The sequence below is a fragment of the Callospermophilus lateralis genome, chromosome 1 (genome assembly GCF_048772815.1).
Source record: "Callospermophilus lateralis isolate mCalLat2 chromosome 1, mCalLat2.hap1, whole genome shotgun sequence".
NCBI classification, from domain to species: domain Eukaryota; kingdom Metazoa; phylum Chordata; class Mammalia; order Rodentia; family Sciuridae; genus Callospermophilus; species Callospermophilus lateralis.
Window position 1 is genome coordinate 121524822 of NC_135305.1, and position 24710 is coordinate 121549531.

The 24710-nt window shown below is 49.3% G+C and overlaps 2 protein-coding genes across 7 annotated transcripts; one reads left to right on the forward strand and one right to left on the reverse strand.

The window, feature by feature from the left end:
• Positions 1–8597: 8597 nt before the first annotated feature.
• Positions 8598–18331, forward strand: Inpp5j (inositol polyphosphate-5-phosphatase J). Of its 6 annotated transcripts, none has more exons than XM_076865480.2 (13): positions 8598–8702; positions 10354–11561; positions 11888–12001; positions 12112–12220; positions 12387–12503; positions 12829–13004; positions 13431–13542; positions 13701–13810; positions 13941–14124; positions 17063–17200; positions 17350–17427; positions 17524–17628; positions 17825–18331. In XM_076865480.2, the coding sequence occupies exons 1-13, from the start codon at positions 8598–8600 to the stop codon at positions 18329–18331; spliced, it is 3063 nt and encodes a 1020-aa protein (XP_076721595.2). The 6 variants fall into 6 exon arrangements, with proteins under 6 accessions (XP_076721595.2, XP_076721605.2, XP_076721623.2 ...); XM_076865490.2 differs by having other exon boundaries at positions 10366–11561; XM_076865508.2 differs by having other exon boundaries at positions 10366–10427.
• Positions 18332–19591: 1260 nt separating this feature from the next.
• On the reverse strand, positions 19592–24173 carry Pla2g3 (phospholipase A2 group III). The gene is made up of 7 exons (XM_076865543.2): positions 23660–24173; positions 22614–22746; positions 22252–22386; positions 21665–21954; positions 20728–20857; positions 20517–20633; positions 19592–19860 (listed from the first exon to the last, which is right to left on the reverse strand). Exons 1-7 carry the CDS (start codon positions 24171–24173, stop codon positions 19650–19652), a joined length of 1530 nt encoding a protein of 509 aa, XP_076721658.1. The 3' UTR covers positions 19592–19649.
• Positions 24174–24710: the final 537 nt, after the last annotated feature.

The window sequence follows — 24710 nt, forward strand, 5'->3', positions numbered from 1 at the left end:
GTTGTGGATCTGGGATTTGAACCCAAAACATCTCTGTGCTCATCTCACCAGACCAAAGATAACTAGATCAAAGTACCATTTCCCCTCTTCATGCCTTTAGCATTAAGTATAGTCAGTATAGTCAGCCCTTTGTCACACTGTGGATTCAACCAACCTCAAGTTGAAAAATATTTGGAGGGGCTGGTGGTGTGGCTCAGTGGTAGAGTGTTCGACTGGAACTGTCAGTCACTGGGTTCCATCCTCAGGACCACATAAAAATAAATAAAATAGGGATGTAGCTGTAGTTCAGTGGCAGAGAGCTTGCCTAGCACTTGTGAGGCACTGGGTTCAATTCTTAGCACCACATAAAAATAAACAAATACAATAAAGGCATGATGTCCATATACAACTACAAAAAATTTTTTAAATAAACAAGTATAATAAGTGTACTGTGTCCATCTACAACTAAAATTTTTCAAAAAAATATTTGGAAGTAAAAATCGCATCTGTACTGAACACATACAGACTTTTTAATTGTTATTTCAACCAATATAGTATTAACAACTAAACATACTGTTTACATTGTATTAGACATTGGAAGTGATCTACAGATAATTTATGGAGCCAGGCATGGTGCATGCCTGTAATCTCTCAGGTAGTTTGCAGGTTGTGGTGCTGGAGCTGGGGGCCGGCTCATTCACTCAATCTCAACTTTAAGGGCAGCCTGAACAATTTAGGAAGACCCTGTCTAAATAAACAGAACTAGGGATATAGAGCCCCAGTGCTGTCAGTAGTAGAGTGCTTGTCTACCATGAGCAAGGCCCTGAGTTTACTCTCCAGTTCTGCACAAATAAAGTACACAGGAGGTTGTGCACAGGTTTTATGCAAAGGCTACACCAACTTTATATAAGGGACTTGAATATCCTCATATTTCATTACAGAGGAGGTCTAGAATCAAACCCCTGCAGATACTGAGGTATCACTGTCCTCTTTCCACTGAATTTAGAGAATCCTTCTCAACCCTGAGCCAAAACTGCATGAATTGTAGGAATTTTGACTTCTTGGGCTTCTTCCTCCATTTAAAAAAAGATACATATTACTGCAGGAGCAGTGGTGCACATTTGGGAAGGCTGAAGCAGAAGGATTCCAAGTTGCCAGACCAACCTCAACAACTTAGTGAGACCCTCAGCAACTTAGCAAAATCTGTCTCAAAAATGAGTAAATAGCCGGGCATGATGGCACATGCCTTTAATCCCAGAGACTAAGACAGGATAATTTCAAGTTCGAGGCCAGTCTCAGCAATTAATGAGGCTCTAAGCAACTTAGCAAGACCTTGTCTCAAAATAAAAAATAAACAGGACTGGGGATATGACTCAGTGACAAAGTGCTCCTGGGTTCAATCCCAAATACAAAAATAAAAATAAGTGAATAAAAATACATATTAAAAATTGGATTTTACAACTGCCTTGATAAAAAAGATGATAGAATCCAGGCTAGATTCATTTTATTGTTGTTGTTATGTGGGGTTTTTTTTCCATTTTAAAAGAAATTAAAACAGTGGCCCACTCCTGTAATCCCAGCTGGGAGGCTGAGGCAGGAGGATCACAGGTTCAAAGCCAGCCTCAACAACTTCGTGAGGCCTTAAGCAACTTAGTGAGACCCTGTCTCTAAGTAAAATATATTTTTAAAAAGGGCTGGGGAGGGCTGGGGATGTGGCTCAAGCGGTAGCGCGCTCGCCTAGCATGCGTGCGGCCCGGGTTCGATCCTCAGCACCACATACAAACAAAGATGTTATGTCTGCCGAAAACTAAGAAATAAATATTAAAAATTCTCTCTCTCTCTCTCTCTTTAAAAAAAAAAAAAAGGGCTGGGGATGTTGCTTAGTGGTTAAGCGCCCCTGGGTTCAATCTCCAGTGCTAAAATAAACAAAAGGAAGAAAGAAAGAAAAAAAATTAAATTAAAACATTTTCACAGACCCATGAAAGTATTGTGGGCCCTAGACACTGAACCTACTGTGCCTCTGGATAAGTCACACCTGCGTTGAGCCCTTTGCTTGCACCCTGCAACTTCCCCTTCACTGACTTGATTTTGAAGATATAAAAATAATTGCCTTGGAGATGTTTTTAATATCTGTTTTCTATAAATACATGAGGACATTGAGAATATGATTGGAGTGGACTATCTCTAACACTATTCACGGCCATGGAAGTATGAATTCATCCAAACTTCCTGAAGGGCAATTTGATTCAGTATGTCAACACCCTACAAACAGTTGTTTGACCCTATAATTCCACTGCTCAGAATTTGCCCCAAAGTAATCATCAGAGAAGGGACCAATTGTTAGGTCAAGGTTGTTTATCACATATACCGTAAGTTTGTCACAGCAGAGGATGAGTTTAGTAAATAATAGTAGTTCCACACAATGGAAAACCATGCAGTTGTTTAAAATGATGTATCATAATGTTGAATGACATGGAGAATGTTTATAGTTATGGTATTAAGTAACGAAAGCAAAAAAGCTTTGAAACTGCAATATAGTAATATCAGTTGCAAGTTGTGATGCTCTTTGTAACTTAAACTGGCTTAAACAATAAAGGCTCAATGATTTTTTAAAACTCAGCTTAACCAATTGAAACCTATTCTCTTAAAAATATTTTTAATTGTAGATGGACATAATAACTTTATTTATTTATTTATTTATTTATTTTATGGTGCCAAAGATTGAACCCATTGCCTCACATGTGCTAGGCAAACACTCTACCATTGAGTTACAACCCCAGCCCTGAGACCCCCCTCCCCTTTTTTTTGTGGTGCTGGAAATTGAACCCAGGGTTTTGAGCATGTGAGGCAAGCATTCTACCCAAGACCCTCACCCCCGCTTTTTTAAAAACAATTTTTGTGCCAATTTTATTGAGGTACAATTAACATACAAAGTAAGATTTGTCAATTTTTTTGTGTGTGTATGTGGTGCTGGGGATTGAACCCAGAGGCCTTGTGCATGCAAGGCAAGCACTCTACCAACTGAGTAAATCCCCAGTCCCCAAGACCACTTCTGAAAGTAAATCATATTCTGGTTCCTGTTACAAAGATAAACTGCAATGAATGTTGTGATGACAACATAGCCACCAACGAATTTTATAAATGTATGTATGAATACATATGCCTAGACAAAATCTAGATGGAAACAATTCAAAAAGTGAAAATGATCATCTCTTGGTGGATAAAATTACAGGTGAAATTTTTTCTCTTTTATGCTTTTTCCTATATTTTCTATAGTAAGTGTGTACTACTTAAACACAAATGGTAAACTCTTCCAAAACAATGGAACATATCCCACTAGTTCCCTTACTCTGCTTCTACTTCAACCCCAAACTACCCCAGCAAGGGCCCCAGAGTGACTGAAGCCAGAGGCCCCACAGAGCCTGTGGTTTTTTTGCTGACAGAGCCAAATCCCAGTGCCCCCATGGGCCCTTGTTGTTCATTGGACAAATGCCACCAAACCACTCTCATTGCATTAACTTGGACTCTGTGGCCTGAAGGGGCCATAGTTTGGGCTGCTGAGGGTTGACCAGCCAGCCAGTGGAACCAGCAGTGGAGACAGTGGCCACAATAGTACCAGGAACATTCTGGCAATCAGCAGTACAGGAGGCCTAAAATCTCCCAGGAAAGATCTTTGTTCATAATTAATGCCCCTTATGTGGAAGCATGCAATCTAGGCCAAAATAGGGCTAGGACTAGAGTTTAGACTGTGATGGGGTCAGGTTCAAATAGTGTCAAATGAACACTTAGATTAAGAACAGGTTTAAGGTTTAAGGTTGTGGTAGCATAGACCTGCAATCCCAGAGATTCCAGAGACTGAGGCAGGAGAATATCAAGTTCCAGGCCAGCCTTGGCAAGACCTCATCTCAAAATAAAAATAAAAAGGCATGAGGATATAATTCAATGGTAGACTCATTGTTATACAAAATTACATATAAGAGTTTGTGAGGGGAATGGGAAAAAAATAAGGAGAGAAATGAATTACAGTAGATGGGGTAGAGAGAGAAGATGGGAGGGGAGGGGAGGGGGGATAGTAGAGGATAGGAAAGGTAGCAGAATACAACAGTTACTATTATAGTATTATGTAAAAATGTGGATGTGTAACCGATGTGATTCTGAAATCTTTGTAATGTTTTGAATAACCAATAAAAAAATAAAAAAAATAATAATAATTCAATGGTAGAGCATCTTGGGGTGAGTCTCCTGCACCTTGAAAGGGGCAGGTTTAGAATTGAGTCTGGGTTGGAGTGATTAGGCTCAGACTTCACAAAACTCCATGACTAAGTTCAGAGCTCAAACTCTGACCAAATTCAGGGCATAGCTAGAGGTCAGGACTCAGTGTGTAACCAAGGAATCCAAAGTTTGCACCACCCAGGGTCAGAATTTAGTCTGAGATCAGGGTTCAGTCAATGATTAAATTTGGGGCTCAGTTTGGGAAGTGAACAAGATCAGGGTTTAAGCTTCCACCAGAGTCAGGATTCAGTCAAAAACAAGGTTTACTTTGGACTAGGGTTAGTGATCAGTCTGTGATTAGGGCTCAGTCTTAGGTTAGGATCAGGGCTCAGTCTAGGTCCAGAATCAAGGTCTCAAATTGGGATTGGCCTTTTGCTGAGCTTGGATCAGGGCTCAGTATGTGACTAGAGTCAGGGCTTATTCTAAGGCAATGGTCATAACTTAGTCTAGAGATGAAGTAGAGGCTCAGTCTTGACATGAGATCAGGGCTCAGTCAACACCAAGATTAGGGCTCAAGTTGGATGTGGGATCAGGGTCATAACCAGAGTTTACTGTGACTCTATGCTCTGTTCTGAACCCCAATAGAGATGCTTCTGGAAACATGGGAGCAGGGCAGGCCAGTCTGCAAGAATTGAGAGCCCCCAGCTAAGCTTAGTACAATCTAGTCCCTGCAGTAAGCTTTCCCTTGCTTGCTAAGGACGGGTGTCCTAGAGCCTTCTAACCTACATGGCTCTGCTGCTCAAGATCCCCTCGCACCAGAATAAAAATAGCCACTCACTTCAGAGCAGCTGACAGCGGGTGCCAGGCTGCCTGGGAGGAGGGGGAGCCAAGGAGAGGGAGGATGGATGCCTGAGCTCAGCCCCAGCTGTGTGACCTTGGGAAAGTCACTCCTTCTCAAGACCATTTCCTGAGTGGCAAAATGGGGTGGGGGGATGAGGACGACCTTCCCCAGAGAGTGGAAACAAAAGGGGCAGTGACATAACATATAACATTTGGCACTTATTACCAGCAAGGAAATTTGAAGTCTTGGGAAAAGAAATGCTCCTTTGTTCCCTGTTCATCTCATTCTCCCTAATGCTTACCTCTGTCACCTTTCCACAATACCTTGTTTCATCCTCTATGTCTTTCTAGACATTTCCCACATAGTGGCCATAGTGTGACCTCCTTCAGGATGGGCCTGGGTCAGGGTGACCAGAGAAGGAAGAACAAACCCTTCTGTACCATTGCCATCCTCAAATACCCACGGAAGGAGTAAAAGGAGAACGAAGAGGAGGAAAAAGGAATTTTTATTTCTCTCTTTCCCCTGCTCATGGTGTGTTTAGTCTGAGCCAAAAGGCTGGAAGGGCACATGTCCAAATTTTGTTTCCTCTCACAGCCAGGACCTTCTACACCCCATCTCTTTGCACCTGCCATTCTCTCTGCTTCCTAGGGCATTTATCCTCTTCAATTTGGCATCGGGTACTTTCCTTCCAAGCAAGGGTTCAATAGTCATCTCTTCCGCAAAGCAGAATTATCCTCTCCCTCTCTAGTGCTCCATTCTCTGTGGGGGTCTCAGTTTTTTCTTCTGTCAAATATGGGTCTTATGACCAATCTTTCAGGGTAATTGTGGAGAGTAAATGGGATAACTGTCAACCACCCGTCTTCCCTTCCTATCACCCAAACAGCCTAAAGGGAAGCACTAAGAGTTTCCAGAAAGGGGCTGGCCAAGCTGTACCTTCTGCCTTGGTACACCACTCCTCCCTGCAGAATGAAGGAAAGGAGGGAGCCAGGAGGAGCCTCAAGAGACAGCCGTCTCCAGGGGGGCGGTTCTCCCTGGCAGCTGCCCCCGGCCTGCCGCCCTGAGCCCCAGAGCCTGTTATCAACCTCCTGAGTCATCATACCAGGAGTTCAAATATAGCTCCTACTCGCTCCCTTCTCAGCTGGGGTCCACCCTCCACCACCCCCTTCCTGTTCCTTTCCCCTTCCTCCTAGGAATACAACCACTCCAGGCCTCAGTTTCAGCATCTACCAAATGGGTGGGCTGGAGTAGATAATGATGGTGATGATGATGATAATGATGATGATGATGATGAAGAAATGATGATAATGATGATGATAACTATGGAGCCTTTACTGAGAGCTTGCTTATGCCAGGCTCTATGCTAAACACTTTGTATCTATTATTTTGTTTAATCTTCACAGCAAACTATGGAGGCTTAAAGTGTTTTTTTACCTCCCTTACACAAGTCAAGAATCTCAGTGACCTCACCAGGTAAATCAGTAACAGGGGCAGAAACAAAGTGCCCTGCCAGCTCCGAGCTCAGGGAGGGGAGATAATGAGAAATCCTGGATTGTCCTCCTGGCACAGAGGAGCTCTCTGTGCAGTCATTTGCATGACATTTGCGTAGCTTCCAACGGGCATTGGTGCCCTGTCCTAACCCTAGGACTGGTCCCAGAGGCCTGTATCTTCCTCCCATCCCCTCCAGAATTGCATCAGAAGTTGGTACTCTTGGGGGCCTCAGTTTTCCACTTGTTTAATAGGAGTCAGAGGACTGGGCAAGGTGAGTTCAAATTTTTCTTCCCTTTCTAATAATCACCTCCATGTCCACTCTCACATCCTCCCTCATTGCCACCTTACCTCAACTCCAACCCCACCACCACCTCTCCCATCATCACAGTACCACCCCATCATCTCTTTTGCCCCCCATTTGTCCTCTGTTTATCCCCAATGACACTTTCCCTTCATTCCATTACCAGCACCATAATCTGTACCTTTGTTATCACCTCCACCACTGCTGTTCTCAACACCTGCACTATCTCTACAACCACCTTTATCCCAACCATCATCACCTCACCTTTGCCGTCACTATCACTTCCACTTCGTTTACCACCATCACTGTCAATTCCTCACTTCCATTGTTAGTTATGTATATCATCATACCCATCATCACAGTTACCTCCACCATTAGCACTGTTATCTCTGCCATCACTGTCCAAAGAACTTTCTATTACAGTACCTTAATATGGTCTGTCTTTGTCTTTTCAAATTCCAGCCTCATAAAGATATGGGCTGGAAATATAGAATAGACCCAGAAGCAGCCAAGTGGAGGTGGGAGAGTAAAGGAGAATGAGGCATTTGTCCACATGACCTTCACATAGGGGACCGCAGAGGCCCATGAAAATACAGATGTGACTGTCAACCAACTAGAAGCTCTGGGGACAGAACTCTGAACATTTTAAGCCTGAATTGGGTGGGCTCAGTCCTCCCCAAGCAATCCAGCAGTTCTGAAGAACCCGGTATTTCAGGGACTGCTAAGCAAATAGAAGAGAGTGTGAAGAAGAGACAGAATTAGAGACCTCAGTCATCCCTGGCCAAATCTGATCCTCATCACTTATTCACTCTTCTAATTCATTCATTCATTTGTTCATTCATTTAGCAATCATTCCCCTAGGCCTATTTGAGACCAGGCTCTGTGCAAGGTCTTGGCCATTGGAGTTCTGAGGCCTGTTTGACCCTGGTGCCAAGTCCAATCCCCCACTCCTGGACGTATCTCCACCCCAGTAACCATCCCCTACATACCCCCATGGTTAATGAGTATCCTCACTGACACTCAGGAGACCCTCCTAGTTTACCAGGTGACCTTAAGGAAGTTCCCTCCCAAACCACACCCAGTGAGTACTGGAGAAAGGAAAGCTGAGAAGCTGGGCTAGGACAGGCTTGGATATGGGGCCAGCTGCAGGCAGCGAAGTGTTTGCAGAAGAGGAGGGGCTGGTGCTGAGGTTGAGATGGGAAAGGACTCCAGTGGCTGGAGCCTGAGTGTCTAGTTCTGGAATGGGAAAGAATGGAGCCAGGCAGGAGGGAGGGTGGAGGGGGGCAGGTACCAAGGCCTGAAAATGGGGCAAGGGTGGGGGCCAAGGCAAGGCCTGGGCTAACAGGGAGGTAGGAAGTTTACAAGAGTAGGGCAGAGACTCAGGTGTCTCTGAGGCCTTGGAGAGGTTGTTGACCTCTGAACCACCTGTCCCTGTCTCACCTGCAGGTGTGTCAATGCCCCTCCCTGGAGAAGGTCTGGCCAGGCCTATTGTCAGGAGGGTGGGGGCAAACAGATTGCCTACTCCTGGATTCCAGTTGGGACCTGGGCTAGGTGATGGGCATTCTCTGACCCCCATGGTCTTTTCAGCCTCAGCAGCCAACTTGAAGTTTTCCCAGGGGGCAGCCTCCTTGTGAGGGCCACCTCTAGGCAGGAAAGTGGGTGCCTGTGCCTTTAAATTCTCAGCAGGTTGAAACGACTGATGACATCACTGGTTCCCGGGAGCGGAGGAGCTGGAGCCAGAGCCCGAGGGAGCCCGGGCTGCTGGGGGCTGCAGACATGGAGGGCCAGAGCAACAGTGGTAGCAGGAGACCAGGGACTGGGACACGATTGGGCCCCTTATCTGGGCCACATGGGGTTTCTCAAACTGGGACACCCTCCAAGGTAAGACCCCCAAAACCTAGCCCCCCATTCCCCATCCCTGGTCTCACGCCCCCCACACTGCAGGCACCCTGGCACCCCTGGATAAGGGACTGGCACTCTCCTGTGCCCACCAAGCATGAGCTGAGCAAAGAGGTCACCCTGGAGGCTGAGGGTCAGTGACAGAATGCCCAGAGAGAGAGAGATGGAGTTAGCCATTTCCAGAAATCCCCCAAAGAGCCCTAGACTGGGTGTCAGGGGACCCAATTATTCTCTAGCTTTGCTGTGTGACCTTGGGCAAGTTGCTTGTCTTCTCTGAGCTATTGCAAAATGAGGAGGCTTGTCTCTGAAGACTAAAACTGTGACATCTGGGATGTCTAAGTTGTTAGTGCTGGAGGCGGTGTGGGGGGGTACACAGTGGGACACTTGGAGCCAAGAAGGATGCCCAAAACGCAGCCTCAAAGAGCTTGAGTTTGGGAAGGGAGGTGGAGGCACAGTTTCAGGTTCTCTGAACCGAGAAGGACACAGGACAGAGACAGAACTGCGTCTCTAGAAGCAGGGATGGGGCCACCCTGGGGTGAATGTAGACCTTCTTCTGTCCTCCCTGACAAAGGACACTTTATCCTGTCTTCTGGGGACGGGACATCATAAACAGAGGATGGATGGGAAAGGGAGAGCAGATCCCTGTAGCACCCTACTATTGTCCCCTACCTGCCAGACATAAAGGGGATACCTGGTGATCTGTCCTCACAGGTGGGGGAGAGGGTGAAGAGGGTAGGAAGGTACAACCTGGACATGGAGAGGTGTGACATCAGGATCAACTTCCTCTGAATGGTACAATCACACTTGGTGAGGGTAGTTTAATTCCACAACATGTAGGGAATATGAGACCAAGACTCCTCAGAATCTGGTGTGGTCCAGGACCCTTCACCCAGTCCCTTTGCTTTATAGACAGGGAAACCAAGGCCCTGAGCAAAAAGGTGCTTGCCTAAATTCACACAGAGCTGGGCCAGGAATGTACGTGGCTAGTCTCAGTCCTCAGTTTTTGCCCCTGTAAGGAGCTTTGATAATGGATGACACAGGGAGGAATGTGACCAAGGAGTTGGGGATGTTTTGTTGGGGGAACGGGGCGGGGAGGTGGCAGACTATGACGACACAGGATCTGAGGGTTTCTGGCCACTATGGAGAAAAGGAGAAGTACTTAACAGTCTGGACCCAGTGTGGGTGGACCTGGAGTGTCAGGTCATTTGCCCTTGGCCAGGGAGTTGCAGAGACTACAATGAGAGAGTTTCCCAGGGAAACTGTTCAGGGTAGGCACAGAGTGGGTTCTAGCCAGAAAGAACAGGAGAACCCTCAGATTCAGGCTCACTCTGCTTTATTCAGTTCAGGTCTCAGTTTCCCCATATGTGAAACGGGTTTTAGACTTCAAAGATGGGGAGAGAGCTTTTTGCTCAGAGAAGCTGAAGCCAGTCACAGTGACGCACGCCTGTGAACCCAGAAGCTTCGGAGGCTGAGGCAGAAGGATCAAGAGTTCAAAGCCAGCCTCAGAAACTTAGGGAGGCCCTAAGTAACTTAGCAAGACCCTGTCTCAAAATTAAAAATAAAAAAGGACTGGGGATGTGTCTCAGTGGTTAAGTGCCCCTCCCCCCGGGTTTAATTCTTGGTACCAAAAGAGATCCTCTACAAGGTGGACTCAAATTTTCAGCTCCCAGCAAAGAAGAATGCAGCCTCAGTACCCATGGAACCAAAGTTGGCTCTAGCACCTGTGGGGCCACACACAGCTATGTCACCTTCCTCAGAGGGGCCGAGGCTGGCTTTGGCATCTCCCCGACCCATCGTGGCTCCAATGTCTACTCCTGGAGGACAGAAAAGAGTTCCTTCCCACCGCAGCTCTAGTCTGGCTCCAGCATCTGTGGGCCAGCTGGTGGTGTCTGCCTCAGCTGGACCAAAGCCTCCCCCAGCCACCTCAGGCTCAGTCCTGGCTCCAGCATCCCTGGGGCAACTGGTGATGTCTGCCTCAGCAGTGCCAAGGCCTCCCCCATCTACTCTGCCTCCAATTTCCAGGGACCAGAAGCAGTTATCACCCACCTCTGTGGGACCCAAGCCAGCACTAGCAGCCTCAGGCTTAAGCCTGGCCCTGGCTTCTCAGGAGCAGCCCCTCCAGCCCCACTCCAGTCCTTCCCCAGTGCTCAGTCCAATTCTGTCACCCTCTCAGGAGCAGACCCTGGCTCCAACAGCCATGGCCTCAGCTCCAGCTTCTGTAGGATGGACACCAGCTAGACAGAGGGACGCCCCAGCCCCCAGACCTCTCCCCACTTCTGAAGGGCGTCTCCAGCCTCCAGCTCAGGCATCTGGTCCGACAGGCTCCACATCCTTCATCCAAACCTCCCAAGATTCCCGGTTTTCTTCCTCCTTCCGAGCCCGGCCTGAGGCCCCCCGCAACAGCCCTGAGGATCCACAGCCACCCCAGACCCTGCCTTTGGATGTGAGCCAGGGCCCTCCAGAGCCTGGCACTCGCTCCCCTGGACTTTTGTCCCCTACCTTCCGGCCAGGGAGTTCCTCAGGTCAGACTGTGCCCCCACCTTTGCCCAAGCCACCTCGGTCTCCCAGCCGTTCCCCCAGCCGATCTCCCAACTGCTCTTCCTGTGTCACCCCAACCCCTGAGGTGGCCCTCCCCAGGTCTAGCACCCAGGGTACAGGACCAGGCACTTCTAGTGCAGGGCTTGTCACCCAGGGTGCAGGACCTGGCAGGTGTCCAAGCCCTAATCTTCAGACCCAAGAAGCTCCAGTCCCAGTCACCATCTCTTCTACATCCACTTCGTCCTCCTCATCCTCCTCCTCTTGGTCAGCTCAGCCTACATGCAAGAGCGACCCTGGATTCCGGTGAGTGGACCTTGAGCTTGGAGACTAGCCATTCTTCCAGAGTGATGGTTTACTCTGACTCAGAGTGCCTCCCTGAGGATTTGTCCCTAGGAGGGGTGCTGGGCCCACTTTGGGACACTTAAAAGACATCATCCTTTCCTAAGGGACTTGCTCCAACCTCAGTGTATATCACCAGGGAGAATTTGGTAGGAGGGATTCTGGGTCCAGTGTGGGTTCTTCTAAAGGATTTTACCCACATCTGCCTCTCCAGAGACAGCCCTGTGGGAGGGCAGGGGAAGGTGGGTAAGTGGTGCCCAGCAGTAACCTCTCCATGCCCCTAACCCCAGGATCACTGTGGTCACGTGGAATGTGGGCACCGCTATGCCCCCAGACGATGTCACATCCCTCCTCCACCTGGGCGGTGGCAATGACAGTGACGGTGCCGACATGATCGCCATAGGGTGAGGGGCAAAGTTCATATACCCCTTTCTCAGCCCCTCAGGCCTCATAGGCCCTCAACTATGATAGGGGTTTCCAATCCATGGCTGCCCCCACCCTGGTACCTCCCCAGGTTGCAGGAAGTGAATTCCATGATCAACAAGAGGCTCAAGGACGCTCTCTTCACTGACCAGTGGAGCGAGCTCTTCATGGATGCCCTGGGGCCCTTCAACTTTGTGCTGGTAATACCTCCCTCATCCTTTGGAAGAGCTTCTGGATTCCTGGCCCCATCTTTATTCTGACTCTTGTGGGAACTGCTGGGCCTCTGTTGTCCCGTGGGCAAGATAGGGACAAGGTATTGTGTCTTAATCCTCAAAAGCAGTGCCTGCCTCCGGCTTCTCCCTGCAGGTGAGTACTGTGAGGATGCAAGGCGTTATCCTTCTGCTGTTCGCCAAGTATTATCACCTGCCCTTCCTGAGGGACGTGCAGACCGATTGCACTCGCACTGGCCTGGGTGGCTACTGGGTGAGCATGGGAGAGGTCCAGGAGGGAATAGCCCCAAAGGTGGCCCTTAATTAGTCCCCTGGCCCCCATGCATCTGCAAGGTTTCCTCCTTACGCTGCACCCCCTTACCCAGCGGCCTGCCTCTCCCCAAGCACCAACAACATCACACCCCATTTCTCTAGACCCCGCCCCTATTCTTTAGCCGCCCTGTCCCAGAGTTCTGCGTCTTTTCCTAGGACCCACCCTTGTTCAATCCTCATCCACCCTCATCCTCTCCTATGCCCTCCCAGCGACTCACTTCCTCGCCTAGGCTCCGCCCATGACCTGCCCAACCCGGCCTCCCTAGGGTAACAAGGGTGGAGTGAGCATACGACTGGCGGCCTTCGGGCACATGCTCTGCTTCCTGAATTGCCACTTGCCAGCACACATGGACAAGGCCGAGCAGCGGAAGGACAACTTTCAAACCATCCTTAGCCTACAGCAATTCCAGGGACCTGGTGCCCACGGCATCCTGGATCACGAGTATGAGCCAAGGCGCTGCCACTTCAAGGCGGCAAGGTGTGGGTGGAGGTGTGAAGGCTAGTGACAGTGAGTGGAGCACCCTCTGGGTGATGCTTGTGGAGAGAGGCCTATTGGGGTGAGTGACCATCCACAGTACTTGTGGGAATACAAAGACAGATAGCAATTTGATCGAGGGGGCTGAGCTTTAAGGGTGTAGCTTTGCTGAGGGCCTCGAGGGCCCAGAGGGACTGAAGGTTGGAACCTAATTTCCTCCAGACTCACCCCTCTACTTCCTTTTGCTTCTTGATGTCTGAAGGCTCTGGTGCCACTCACTCACCCACTGGCATCTTTAGAGGCTCCAGTGCTGTTGGGTTGGATGGGGGTCCAGAAGAATCTGGGTTGGATCTTTTCATCCCATTGACCCACTGAACCCCCACCCACAAACAGCCTTGTATTCTGGTTTGGGGACCTGAACTTCCGCATTGAGAGCTTCGACCTGCACTTTGTCAAGTTTGCCATTGACAGTGACCAGCTCCATCAGCTTTGGGAGAAGGATCAGGTGGGGAATCCTAGCCCCCACCCCAAACCCCCAAGTACACAGAGCATATTCCTGGGACACACCTGTACCTTAGGTTATGGTCCTTGCCCTCATCCCTACTCCCGGGTGCTGGAAGGTTCCAAGCTGTTGTCCAGTTCTGCCCTTCTGGACCTCCACAGCTCAACATGGCCAAGAACACCTGGCCCATCTTGAAGGGCTTCCAGGAGGGGCCCCTTAACTTCGCTCCCACCTTCAAGTTTGATGTGGGTACCAACAAATATGATACCAGGTAAGCTCTGAAATGGGATGAAGGTGTGGGCTGAGGTCTCCTGTGGAAGACTGTGGGAAGAGGGGCAGGAGGCAAGGCCGGAGGTTAAGGCACAGCCCCCTGTAACTCAGGCTATCTCTGCCCACTGCAGTGCTAAGAAGCGGAAACCAGCCTGGACAGATCGTATCCTGTGGAAGGTCAAAGCTCCAGGTGGAGGTCCCAGTCCTTCAGGAAGGGAGAGCCACCGGCTTCAAGTGACCCAGCACAGCTACCGCAGCCACATGGAATATACAGTCAGTGACCACAAGCCTGTAGCTGCCCAGTTTGTCCTGCAGGTGAGTTCCGACCTCATCTTCCCCTCATGACATCCTCTGGCCCAGCTCAGCTTCCCATTGCCCACCTGTAACCCCTTGCATCTGCCTTTAGTAGCATCTATTTATTCTAACAGAATGGGAATGGGTTATAATCTCTATTTTCAGACGAGGAGGCTGAGACTCAGAGATAGGATAGCATCATTTGTCCAGGGTTACACAGCTAAGTAAGAAGAGTTAAGATTTGAACCCAAGTCAGTTGATTGAAGAGTACATGCCTTTCCTACTAAACTTGGACTGATTCCCTTCTTCCAAGAAAGGTTTAGGGTAACATGTTAAAATTCACATGTATAATAAGATCAGCAAAATCAAAATGTTACTTAAAACCCCCATATACCATTCATTATTTATTACTTACCATCTAATTGTATGCCTGGCCTTATGACAGTAAGGTAGTAATGGAGAAGGGGAATAGAGATATAAAAAATAAAGAGCCAAACTCAAAATAGTTACTAGAGTTTAGTACCATCTTCTGTATCATGGGTTCACATCCACAGATTCAACCAACTGCAAATTGAAAATATTCAGAAAAAAATTGTGTCCTGTCAGCACAGTGGTACATTCCTGTTACCCCAGTTACTTGGGGTGCTGAGGCGGGAGGATCACAAGTTTGAGGCTAGCCTAGGCAACTTAGACTAGGGGAAGGGGAAGGGGAATATCTCAGTGGTCAAGTGCTTGCCTAGCATCTGTGAAGTCTCAGGTTCAATCCCTAGTCTCTCTCTCTCTCTCTCTCTCTCTCTCTCTCTCTCTCTCTCTCTCTCTCTCTCACACACACACACACACACACACACACACAAAGATTTTAAAAATTTCATCTGTACTGAACATGTATAGACTTTTTTTTCTTGTTATTTTCCCCTCAGTAAAACAGTATAACAACTATTTACACAGCATTTGCATTGGTAGGTATTATAAGTAATCAGAGATGATTTAAAATATACAGGAGAATGTGCAAGGTTATATGCACATTACTATACCATTTTATATAAGGGATTTAAACATTCTTGGATATTGGTATCCACCAGGCATCTGGAACCAATTTCTTACAAATACTGAGGGATGACTATATTGTTTTTAGGGTTGAGGTTCCTGGTTGTTAAAGTGAAAATCCAGCTGGGCATGATGGCATATATCTGTAATCTACTTGGGAGACTGAGGCAGGTTTGAGGTAAACATCAAGTTTAAGATCAGTCTCAGCACTTTAGTGAGACTCTATCAGAATTTTTAAAAATGAGGTAGGGACTGGAGATGTAGCTCAGTCATAGAGAGCCCCTCGGTTCAGTCTTCAAAACTGCAAAACAAAATAAACAAACAAAAGATGGGGAGGGAGGGAATAATTCTAGAATGTCAGAACCAGATCTAAAAAATCATGTAGTAAAACTCCCTTTTCTTTTCTGTGGGAGAATCTGAGGTTCCTAATGGACCCCAAGTTATACAAAGAAAGGCTCATTGGCAGAAGTGGAGCAGGCTAGATCCAGTCTTTCCAACCCTGAAACTCTACATTGAGTTGTCAATCTGATAAGAAGAAATCCTGCAGGTCAGAAAATGTTTTTCCTGGTAACTTTGTCCTGTCGTCAGTAAGTGGGACAAGGGCCAATGTCTCCAGGGAGTGGAAATGTGCCCATGCCTGGCCTCCCCCTCCCATGAACTATGGTAAAGGACTTGGACTTGAGGTTTAACCCTCAGTCAGGAACCTGACTGGTAGAATGCTTGCTTTACATGTACAAGGCCCTGGGTTTTATTCCTAGCAACACACACACACACACCCACACACACACCTAAAATTGCTCCTTTTACCCTGTCTTTCCTGCCCTTTCTAAGACTATCTCCCTCAAAAAATGTTACCTGTTGAGTACCTACAATGTGTCAGGCCCTGTGTAGGGCACTTTACGTGTGTCGTCCTTTTAAATGTCCAAATTATTCTCCCTGTTTTACTGATGAGAGAAACTGAGGCTCAGAGAACCTTAAGTATTATCCAAAGCAATGCCATCAGAATAGGGCTTAGCAGGGGTTTTGACCTTGGGAGGGGATGGAGGCCATTTCCACCAGACTGTCTGTTAGAAACCCAGGGACAGGGAAGGAATGTGCCAGTTTCTTCTGGAATAACTTGGCTTAGAAACTGAGGGAAGGAAACCTGAAACCAGATCAACAGGGGAGCAGACAAAGGCCTGAAGCTGGCACCACCTGAGCACTTCTCCTAGGGACACCAGTAGAGCCAATACCCTGGTTATCTGCCACCCCTGCAGTTCCACCCATTTAGGTGACTCCCCTAACCTCCGTCAGTACGGTTGATCCTGGGGGAAGGATACTCATGATTATAATTTGTCTTTGTGGACTGATGACAAGGCAGTTGTTAGTGTGCTGTTCTTGCCAGCTCAGGAGCATTCAGCTTATCCCAGAAAACCCAATATATCATAGGATTTTGCCTATCCCCTTGCTAATATGCAGGCAAATTCTTATTACTTACTTACTTTTATACTGTAAAGTTTATAAAATCTTTGACAAATGGTATTTCAATGAATCTATAGAACCACCTGCAAGTGTTAAATAAGAGCCTCTAGTTTATAGACAGGGGCCCTGGCATTCATAGAGGCTGAAGAGCTTGTTCATTGCATAAAGTGCAATGCAGAACCAGTATCAAACTGCGAGAGTCTACTGGCCTCAAATCTGTGTTCCACTCACTCCCTGAGGAGGCAATGGGTAGAAGGAATCCTGGGCTAGAAGACAGAAAGCTTGATGTTTATCCTAGACCTGTTGTACCTCAGTTTCCTAGTCTATGAAATGGCCTCATATTCCTTTGTCTCAGCTGATTTGTGCTGACTCCAACCCAAGAACCCCGGGTGTGTGGAATGCTAGAGGGTTTCCCCTGAGATTGCCCCCTAACCCTGCCTTGCCTGGACAGTTTGCCTTCAGGGATGACCTACCACTGGTGCGTCTGGAGGTAGCAGATGAGTGGGTGCGGCCGGAGCAAGCTGTAGTAAAGTATCGCATGGAAACAGTGTTCGCCCGCAGCTCTTGGGACTGGATCGGCTTGTACCGGGTGAGAAGGGCAAGGGTGGTTGGTGTATTAGGGGAGGAAGTGCCCTGGAGGAACACCTGAGGGTCAGCTGTGTCCAGTGTTTGGTGTTATTCCCAGAGGCTACTGGGATGGGGTATTAGAGGTCACAGTCTTCATTCTTCTTGTCCCAGGTGGGTTTCCGCCACTGCAAGGACTATGTGGCTTATGTCTGGGCCAAACATGAAGACGTGGATGGGAATATCTACCAGGTACTTAGAAGGAAAGGGAATGTAGGGAGACCTCAAGACTCATCTTGAGGTAGCCCCATTAATCCCAACTTGGACTTATACCCCTGGGCCCACCAGGTGACATTCAGTGAAGAATCGCTGCCAAAAGGCCACGGAGACTTCATCCTGGGCTATTATAGCCACAACCACAGCATCCTCATTGGTGTCACTGAACCCTTCCAGGTAAGTAGGCCAGACTGCAGGGTCATGGGATGCCAAAAGGCCCTGTTCAAATGCCAAAGCCTCCAATTCTACTCCTAGACCTCATACCAGTAGCCCAATTCCCTAGGTCTGCCAATGGGAGGATTGGAGTGGTTTCAAGAGGCCTCTGTGGCCAGGTTGGGGAGTGGGGTGCTCCAGTAACCAGCATTCCCTTCAGATCTTGCTGCCTACCTCGGAGTCAGCCAGCAGCAGCACAGACACCTCGGGCACCAGCTCAGAGGGTGAGGATGACAGCACTCTGGAGCTGCTTGCACCCAAGTCCCGCAGCCCCAGTCCTGGCAAGTCCAAGAGACACCGTAGCCGCAGTCCAGGCCTGGCCCGTTTCCCTGGTCTTGCCCTTCGGCCTTCATCCCGTGAACGTGGTGGTACCAGCCGTAGCCCATCACCCCAGAGCCGCCGGCTGCCCTGGGTGGCCCCTGATAAGAGCCATAGTAGCGGCAGCTGGGGAAGTAGTGAGGAGGGGCCTTCTGGGCTTCCTGGCCCCTGGGCCTTTCAACCAGCTGTGCCTCGAAGCCTGGGCCTGCTGCCAGCTTTGCGTCTGGAGGCTGTAGATCCTGGTGGTGGTGGCTCCTGGGGACCTGATCAGGAGACCTCTGACCCTGACAGCCTGTCTCCCAGTCCCCAGGGCCGTCAAGGACTAGAGGAAGGGGGCCTAGGGCCATGAGGATGGGGTGGGCAGATGGGCCCTAGTGGCCCCACTCTGCCTCAATCTTCCACAAACCTGCCTGCCTCTCTTCTGCTGCTGCTCCAGCTGTATCTGTACCTACCACTCTGTCCTGGCCAGGGGTGGCCAACTAGGGTCCCCCCAAACAGTCCTGGCACTTTAACTGTGATAATCAGCAAAGCCCCGCCTGGACCCCCATCTGGATTGGTGGGGGAGCACTGGCAGAAATCCTAATCTTGGAGTACATCCATTAGGAATTAAATTCTCCAGCTTCACTCCTGGCTGTTTCCTAACTTCTTAGCAGTCTGGGGATGGGGGCAGTTAGTCAGAAGCAGGGAATAAAGAGGTAAGAGAATGACAGAATTGACATTTACCAGGTACTATATATGGGATTCATGCCATCTCCTTTAATCTGTACCACAACTAAATGGGTTCAGTGCCATTCTTAGACTCAGGCATGGGAGAGCAAATTGAGGTCTCCAAGAGGTTACATCAGTTTCTCAGGATGTTACACCAAAGCAGTTTGGCTGTGTTAGAGAAGGAATATTTACTAGGTGCTAAGTGCTATAAGTATGTATATATTAGTTCACTTGATCCCCAAAAGACTATGAGGTAGCTCTGGTATACACACACCCTTTTCAGAGGAGGAAATCAAGGCTTAGAACAGGAGAGGGTGGTCCTTTGCCCCAGTGCACAGAACAGATTTGAATTAGGTTTAGGGCAGAAAGAATGGTCCAGGCCTAGGCTAGGAAGGTTGTATCAGCTATTAAAAGAAGGAGCCCCCTAGAAAGAGAGGAGTTGGGAAGCCCTCTCCAGTGCCCCCATCCTGGATTCAGATGCAGGCACTTCTGTGACATTCCTAGTTTCCTACCAGCTGCCCTGGGCTTCATGACAAGGTGCTAGGGCTTTCCTAGGCAGGTTATTGAGACATGTATTAATTTTGCAACATGAATATGCATGTACCTCCTTCTGGGACCTCCTGGGGCTGCTGCAATAAGTTACTCTCCCCATTTCCATTCAAATGTGAAGTTTCCTGTATATAACCCTAAGCCCAGGGCATTAGAGTGAGCCTCCTGAATACCATGTTCACAAAACCTCACAGAGGGGTTTTGTCACCAGCTTAAGGTCACCCAGCACTGCAGGAGACATGCTCTGGTATTTGAGCCTTAAGGTCTCCCACCTCTAGCCTCCCGGCTTTCCATAAGAGCTTCTGCCATGCTGCAGTCTAACCCACGGAGAAGAGGCCAAGATTCCCAGTGCTTGGTCAAGCTAGGGATAAGGTCCAAGCTGATGCTCAAGAGAACTGGAACTGAGGTCACTAGCTCCAGAATTTCTGCTGCCCATTAAGTCTCCAGGTTGCCTGGGTTAGCTGCAGGCACTGGTTGTAGAATGACACAGGAGTCCCTGCGGGCTCCAATGGCCATGCCTGCCCTTCCTCTGTGTCTTTATCCCTGAGTTGGAATCGTATCTTCTGAAGTCGCCGCAAGTGCCGTGCTGACACCTTGATGGCCCTTGGGTCTTTGGAACAGCTGTTGGAAGAGAACCAGATGGTCAGCACTAGCAGAATTACAGCCTACTCTGCAGACAATGGGATCAATGCCCAGAGAGGATCAGGAGCGAAGCTAAGGTCACAACAAGGCAGAGAGGGCACGGTTATACCTAGAAGGTAGGCAGAATAAACCTGATCTGGTCCCCAGAGGCCTGGGTTCTGTTACTACCTGGCTATGGGAACCTGAGCCAGTGCAGGCCTCAGTTTCCTCTTCATCTGTAAAGTGGGAATAATAAGGGGCTGGCTTTGAGAATCAGAATCCAAATGAGATTGTGGATTAGGAATGAACATTAAGCATTTTACTGTGTTTCAGGCAAGTCTTGGTATTATCACACAAGACATTTCCTTGGCTTGTATAACCACTTTACAGATAAGGAAATGGAGGCTTGGAAAGGTGAATCAACTTGTCAAGGACACACAAGAATTACATGACAGAGTCAAGATGCAACCCCAACAGGCCAACTGCAAAACTGGATCTGAGGCAATAGGGGATAGGGGACAGATGACAAAGAAACTCAGAAAAAAACCTGACCCTTTCCCCACCCCCTTGGCCCAGGCACACAATTGGGGTATAGGTAACCCATCCCTTGGGGAAAAAAAAACAACAACATATCTCCTGGCTTTGCCATCACTTACCCTTTGTCCTCAGCACAGTCCAGTGGAGGGACCAATTTGAAGCAGGTGGTGCCCAGCAACTCCCAGAGCATATTGGCACCTGCAGGTGGGCTATGGAGCCTCAGGAAGCGTGCCAGACTGAGGGCAGAGTTAGGCTCAGGCTAGGTTTGAACCTCACCAGCAAGGTGCCCCTTCCAAACAGCCCACCACCAGGGAGCCCTGCTGGCCTCACCGTTGTGTGCAGTTGCAGTGGAATAGGGGCCCACGGGCCCTGTTGAGCAGCTGGAACTTGGTTTCCTGGGGCTTAATTTGGTGCTCACACTGGTCCAGGCGGCGGAAGCTACGGCAGGCCCTGTGGGCACCTGGGGGGATATATGGTCATGAGGGTTGCCCAGTATACCAGAGTGGCCTCACCAATGTTTGCCACCATCCAGGAGAAACACTAGAACATATGCTCAGTCACACAAACGCAGTCTCTGTCTCCTGCCCTTCGTGCTCTTAGAGTGTTGCCCATGTGGGATGTGCCCCTACACACACACACACACACACACACACACACACACACACAAAGTGTCCCATGGGGAAACCCAGACTGCTGCTGAGGGTGGACAGGAAAGGCTTCCTGGAGGAAGAGACTGCTAAACTGAGGCTGAGAGAGGAAGAGGGAGGAGAGTACTTCAGAAAGAAGGAACAGTATGAGCAAAAGCTCAGAGGAGAAAGAGCAGGCTGCATGGTTTTATTCTATTTTTGCAGTGATGAAGGTCAAATGTAGGGCCTTGCACAATGTAGGCAAATGCTCTACCACTGAACTACATCTCCAGTCTTTAAAGACTGCATTTGAGGAGCCAAATTAAATTTGTTAAACTGGAATTTTGACTGGGGGATGGGGTTTGTAGGGCCTCAGGACCACTGTTCATTGGGACTTTTGTCAACTGTGATAAAAAGTAGCCATGACATCACAGGAGAAGAGCTCAGTAGATGTGAAGTGATGAGGTAAAATTTGCATATTATGAAAATCCCTTACTTCGGTGTCATTTGATGGTAAAGGTTGGGATACCCTACGAGCACTTGGAGCAGGAAAATAAACAACATATACTTCACCCACCAAAATGCACACAGAGGACACCCCCTTCATATCAGGAACTCCTAAGGTTAAATTCTGAGCTTACCCTGAAGTTTTAGGTGCTGGAGAACTGGATGGGGAGCCCATGTCTCAGCTGTGGGGGCTACATCAGTCCTGGAGGATGTGGCCTGGAAGACTGTGGTGTTGGCCAGACTGGGGTACCTGGAGTTTTTTAGCTGTGGCTGCTTCTTCTGAGGGTGCTGCTTTTGTTGCAGTTTGGTGGGGGCTAGGCTTTGGGGACTTGGAGTCAGGGAGGTGACGGGGGATCTCCAGGAGGCATTGTAGTAGGTAGTGGGCTGGAGATGGGCTAGGAGCACCGAGCCATACGTCCTACACCTGGAAGATGGCAGTTGGTGGCAATTGGTGACCAAGATTCCCTGCCTCCAGAAGCCCCCAGGGTGCTTCTAGAAACCCTTGGAGTTGTCCCCAAGAGACCAAGTATGTCTGCCAGTCCCCTTCCCCATCTTACTGGGTTGTGGGAGGCACTGAAGAAGGTGCCTGAACCCTGCCCTAAGGAAAGGACAAGCCTGACAAGAAATCATTCCCTGAAGGATAGACAGCCCTCCCTCACCCGACTTGAAACCCAGGTTCCCCTGCTGATTGGGAAAGGACTCAAGGGGTGCAGCCACATACCCTCCCCACCAGTACCACGCCACACACGCCTCCTTCTCCTTCAGCACAAAGCAGGGGATCTCCAGTACGTTGAAGAAGGCTACACCCACAATGTCCGAGATGGAGTCATGCTGGTTCCTCAGGCATTGCTGGAACCTGCCCCAGAGTCAGCATTCAGGTCCTCGTGGTAGAGAGAGCTCCTGGCTCTTCTAGCAACCCACCCTGCCACTATCAGCCAAATGTTTGTGGTTCAAAAGTTCCTTCCCTCTCTCGATTCTGTTTTTCCATCAGCACTATGAGGTCCATGCTGGCTGATCTTTAGGATTCTCTGGAATCCTAAGAATTACTCTGCCCTGTCCCTGAGCTTTAGACCCTCTGCCAACCTGGTATCACAGTCACAGTGGGAGATGGTATGGAATCTGAAGTTTCGGATGCCATAGTTATACTGCAAGGGCGAGATATTCTGTGGGCATCGGTCATGTTCCCGGCAGCAGAGATCAGGGCCCTGGAAGATCCCTGCATGGAGGGGAAAGAATACCAGCTCATCAGGGTCCTGGGCACCACCCACCAGCTATGCCCACCTGATATCAAGAGGACAGAGTTCTGGTTCTCACTCCAGCCCTGACATAAAACTCAAGCCAGTCATTCTCCCTCTATGAGAGCCTGTTTCAGTTTCAAGAGAACAGCCAGTCTGCAGCCCTTTTTGGGCAAATCCCAGTGCCAGACAGCCCACCCATGAGCACATGGAAAGATCTTCCTTGGGAGAATTGGAGTCTGCCCCTAGGGTTCCCAAACTCATGCTCCAAATAAAACTCTGAAGTTAGGAATGTGTGTGTAATGGAGTGGTATACAGATAGAGTACAGCCTTTCTTACTGGCAAAATGAGGTACTGCTGACCTACCAGACTCAGGTGCCAAGTCATCCCCTAACCCTCCACACAAATAGTAACCCATCACAGTCCAAGCAGTAGCTCCCTTTACTGAACACACCCTGAGTGCCCAGTACATCCCACGCCCAAACTCACAGCAGTCCTGAAAATGAGATGTCACCTTCGTTTTACAGGTGAGGAAACTGGGGTTCAGTGGGGAAGTGACTTGCTAAGTATGAATGTGCTTATTTGAGATTCGAACCTAGACTTATGGGTACAGGTTTTTTGGCTCCGCAGACCTTGAATCCTCCCCAGTCTATTCCCTCCTTCAGATGGTGATTAATGAGGACTCCCAGGTTTGAATAAGACCTTCTGCATCTATTATATCACTTAAGCGTCCCATGATAAGACTCATGGTCATCCCCACTTTACAGATAAGGAAATTGAGGCTCAGAATGGTTAAGTCACTCCTCAAAGGACACTCAGACTGGGAAAGTGGGATCCAGTGCTGAAGCCTGTGCCTCCCCCATCAGATACCCAGCTCACACCCCTGGGGCTCACCCAACTCCGAGGAGTTCCCAGCAGAGTCTCCAACTCCACACCACAGTGTGCCAGGCATGGTCCAGCCTCTCTTTGTTCGCAGATGCCCTCTGCCAGGTGCTTCACTCTGCCCTGCCATTCTCTTCTCCCTGGCCCTTGCTGGACCTTCCTCAGGTCCTCGGCAGGTTTCCCACTGACTCTGAAGCATGGCCAGTGTTCTCTGAAGCTCAGGTCCAGGGGTGTGAATGAAGAAGCCCTGGGTGATCTCATGAACACAGAGAGCACCGAAAGTTGCTGTGAGCTCTGGTTCATCCAGTCGGCTACATACCTGCAGCCTTCTGTGTGCATCCCAGCGGGCGTGGAACAGTGCCAGTCCCTGGGTATCCTTGCCCAGGAAGCTCAAGGACCCAAGAGGGCTGCCAGGGATGGATCTGGCCAAGTGGCAAGAAGTGCTATCCCAGTGGAGGGCATGGGAGCCCCCTGGAGTCAACCCCAGAAAGCCAAGCACCCCTAGCAGCACTGCCAGAAACCCCATTCTGCCCTAGCCCAGCCTGGTCAGACAAAGCCCCCTGGCGGCCCACGAGGCAGCAGCTAAGCGGGGGCGGGGGAGGGGGGGCAGCGGAAGCTATGTCCAGCAGGCCCTGTGAGGCAGGGCCAATGAATGGAGCAGCAGGAGGAGGAGAAAGGAGGCTGGAGTATGGGGTGATCTTGGGCTTGTAACCGAATCCACCGGCTGGGCAGGCTGCTGATTGGCTAAGGAGTGCACTTGTGGGGCCCACGCCTCCACTCACCCTGCCCTTCTCAGCGCCATCCAGTCACCTGCTGCCAGCCCCGCCTGGATGAGGACTGTGGGAACCAAAGCCCTGGGCCAAGGCGGGGTGTTGAGGGAACGTGGTGGGGGGGTGGGGGGGCACATTCTGTTGCTCCTTGGGGAAGGAAGAAAGTTAAGGGGCTTGGAGGAGACCTCTAAAACCTATCCTTGTATCCCTGTTCCAGTGGTGGCTGACACACCCACTGCCATCAGATTGGCAGTAGGCCATGGACCTCAGCCAGAGCTGGGTAAAAGACGTGA

What these genes read in the sequence shown, in the direction of transcription:
- Pla2g3 (XM_076865543.2), bottom strand. Translation starts at nt 24,173, where the DNA reads ATGGGGTTTCTGGCAGTGCTGCTAGGGGTGCTTGGCTTTCTGGGGTTG. An exon ending in CACTGCAACTGCACACAACG is followed by an intron (nt 20,634 to 20,727) that starts GTGAGGCCAGCA and finishes CTCTGCCCTCAG; the next exon opens with TCTGGCACGCTTCCTGAGGC. An exon ending in GACTGTGCTGAGGACAAAGG is followed by an intron (nt 19,861 to 20,516) that starts GTAAGTGATGGC and finishes CTCTTCCAACAG; the next exon opens with CTGTTCCAAAGACCCAAGGG.
- Inpp5j (XM_076865480.2), top strand. Translation starts at nt 8,598, where the DNA reads ATGGAGGGCCAGAGCAACAGTGGTAGCAGGAGACCAGGGACTGGGACA. An exon ending in AAGAGCGACCCTGGATTCCG is followed by an intron (nt 11,562 to 11,887) that starts GTGAGTGGACCT and finishes CCCTAACCCCAG; the next exon opens with GATCACTGTGGTCACGTGGA. An exon ending in GTGTCACTGAACCCTTCCAG is followed by an intron (nt 17,629 to 17,824) that starts GTAAGTAGGCCA and finishes CATTCCCTTCAG; the next exon opens with ATCTTGCTGCCTACCTCGGA.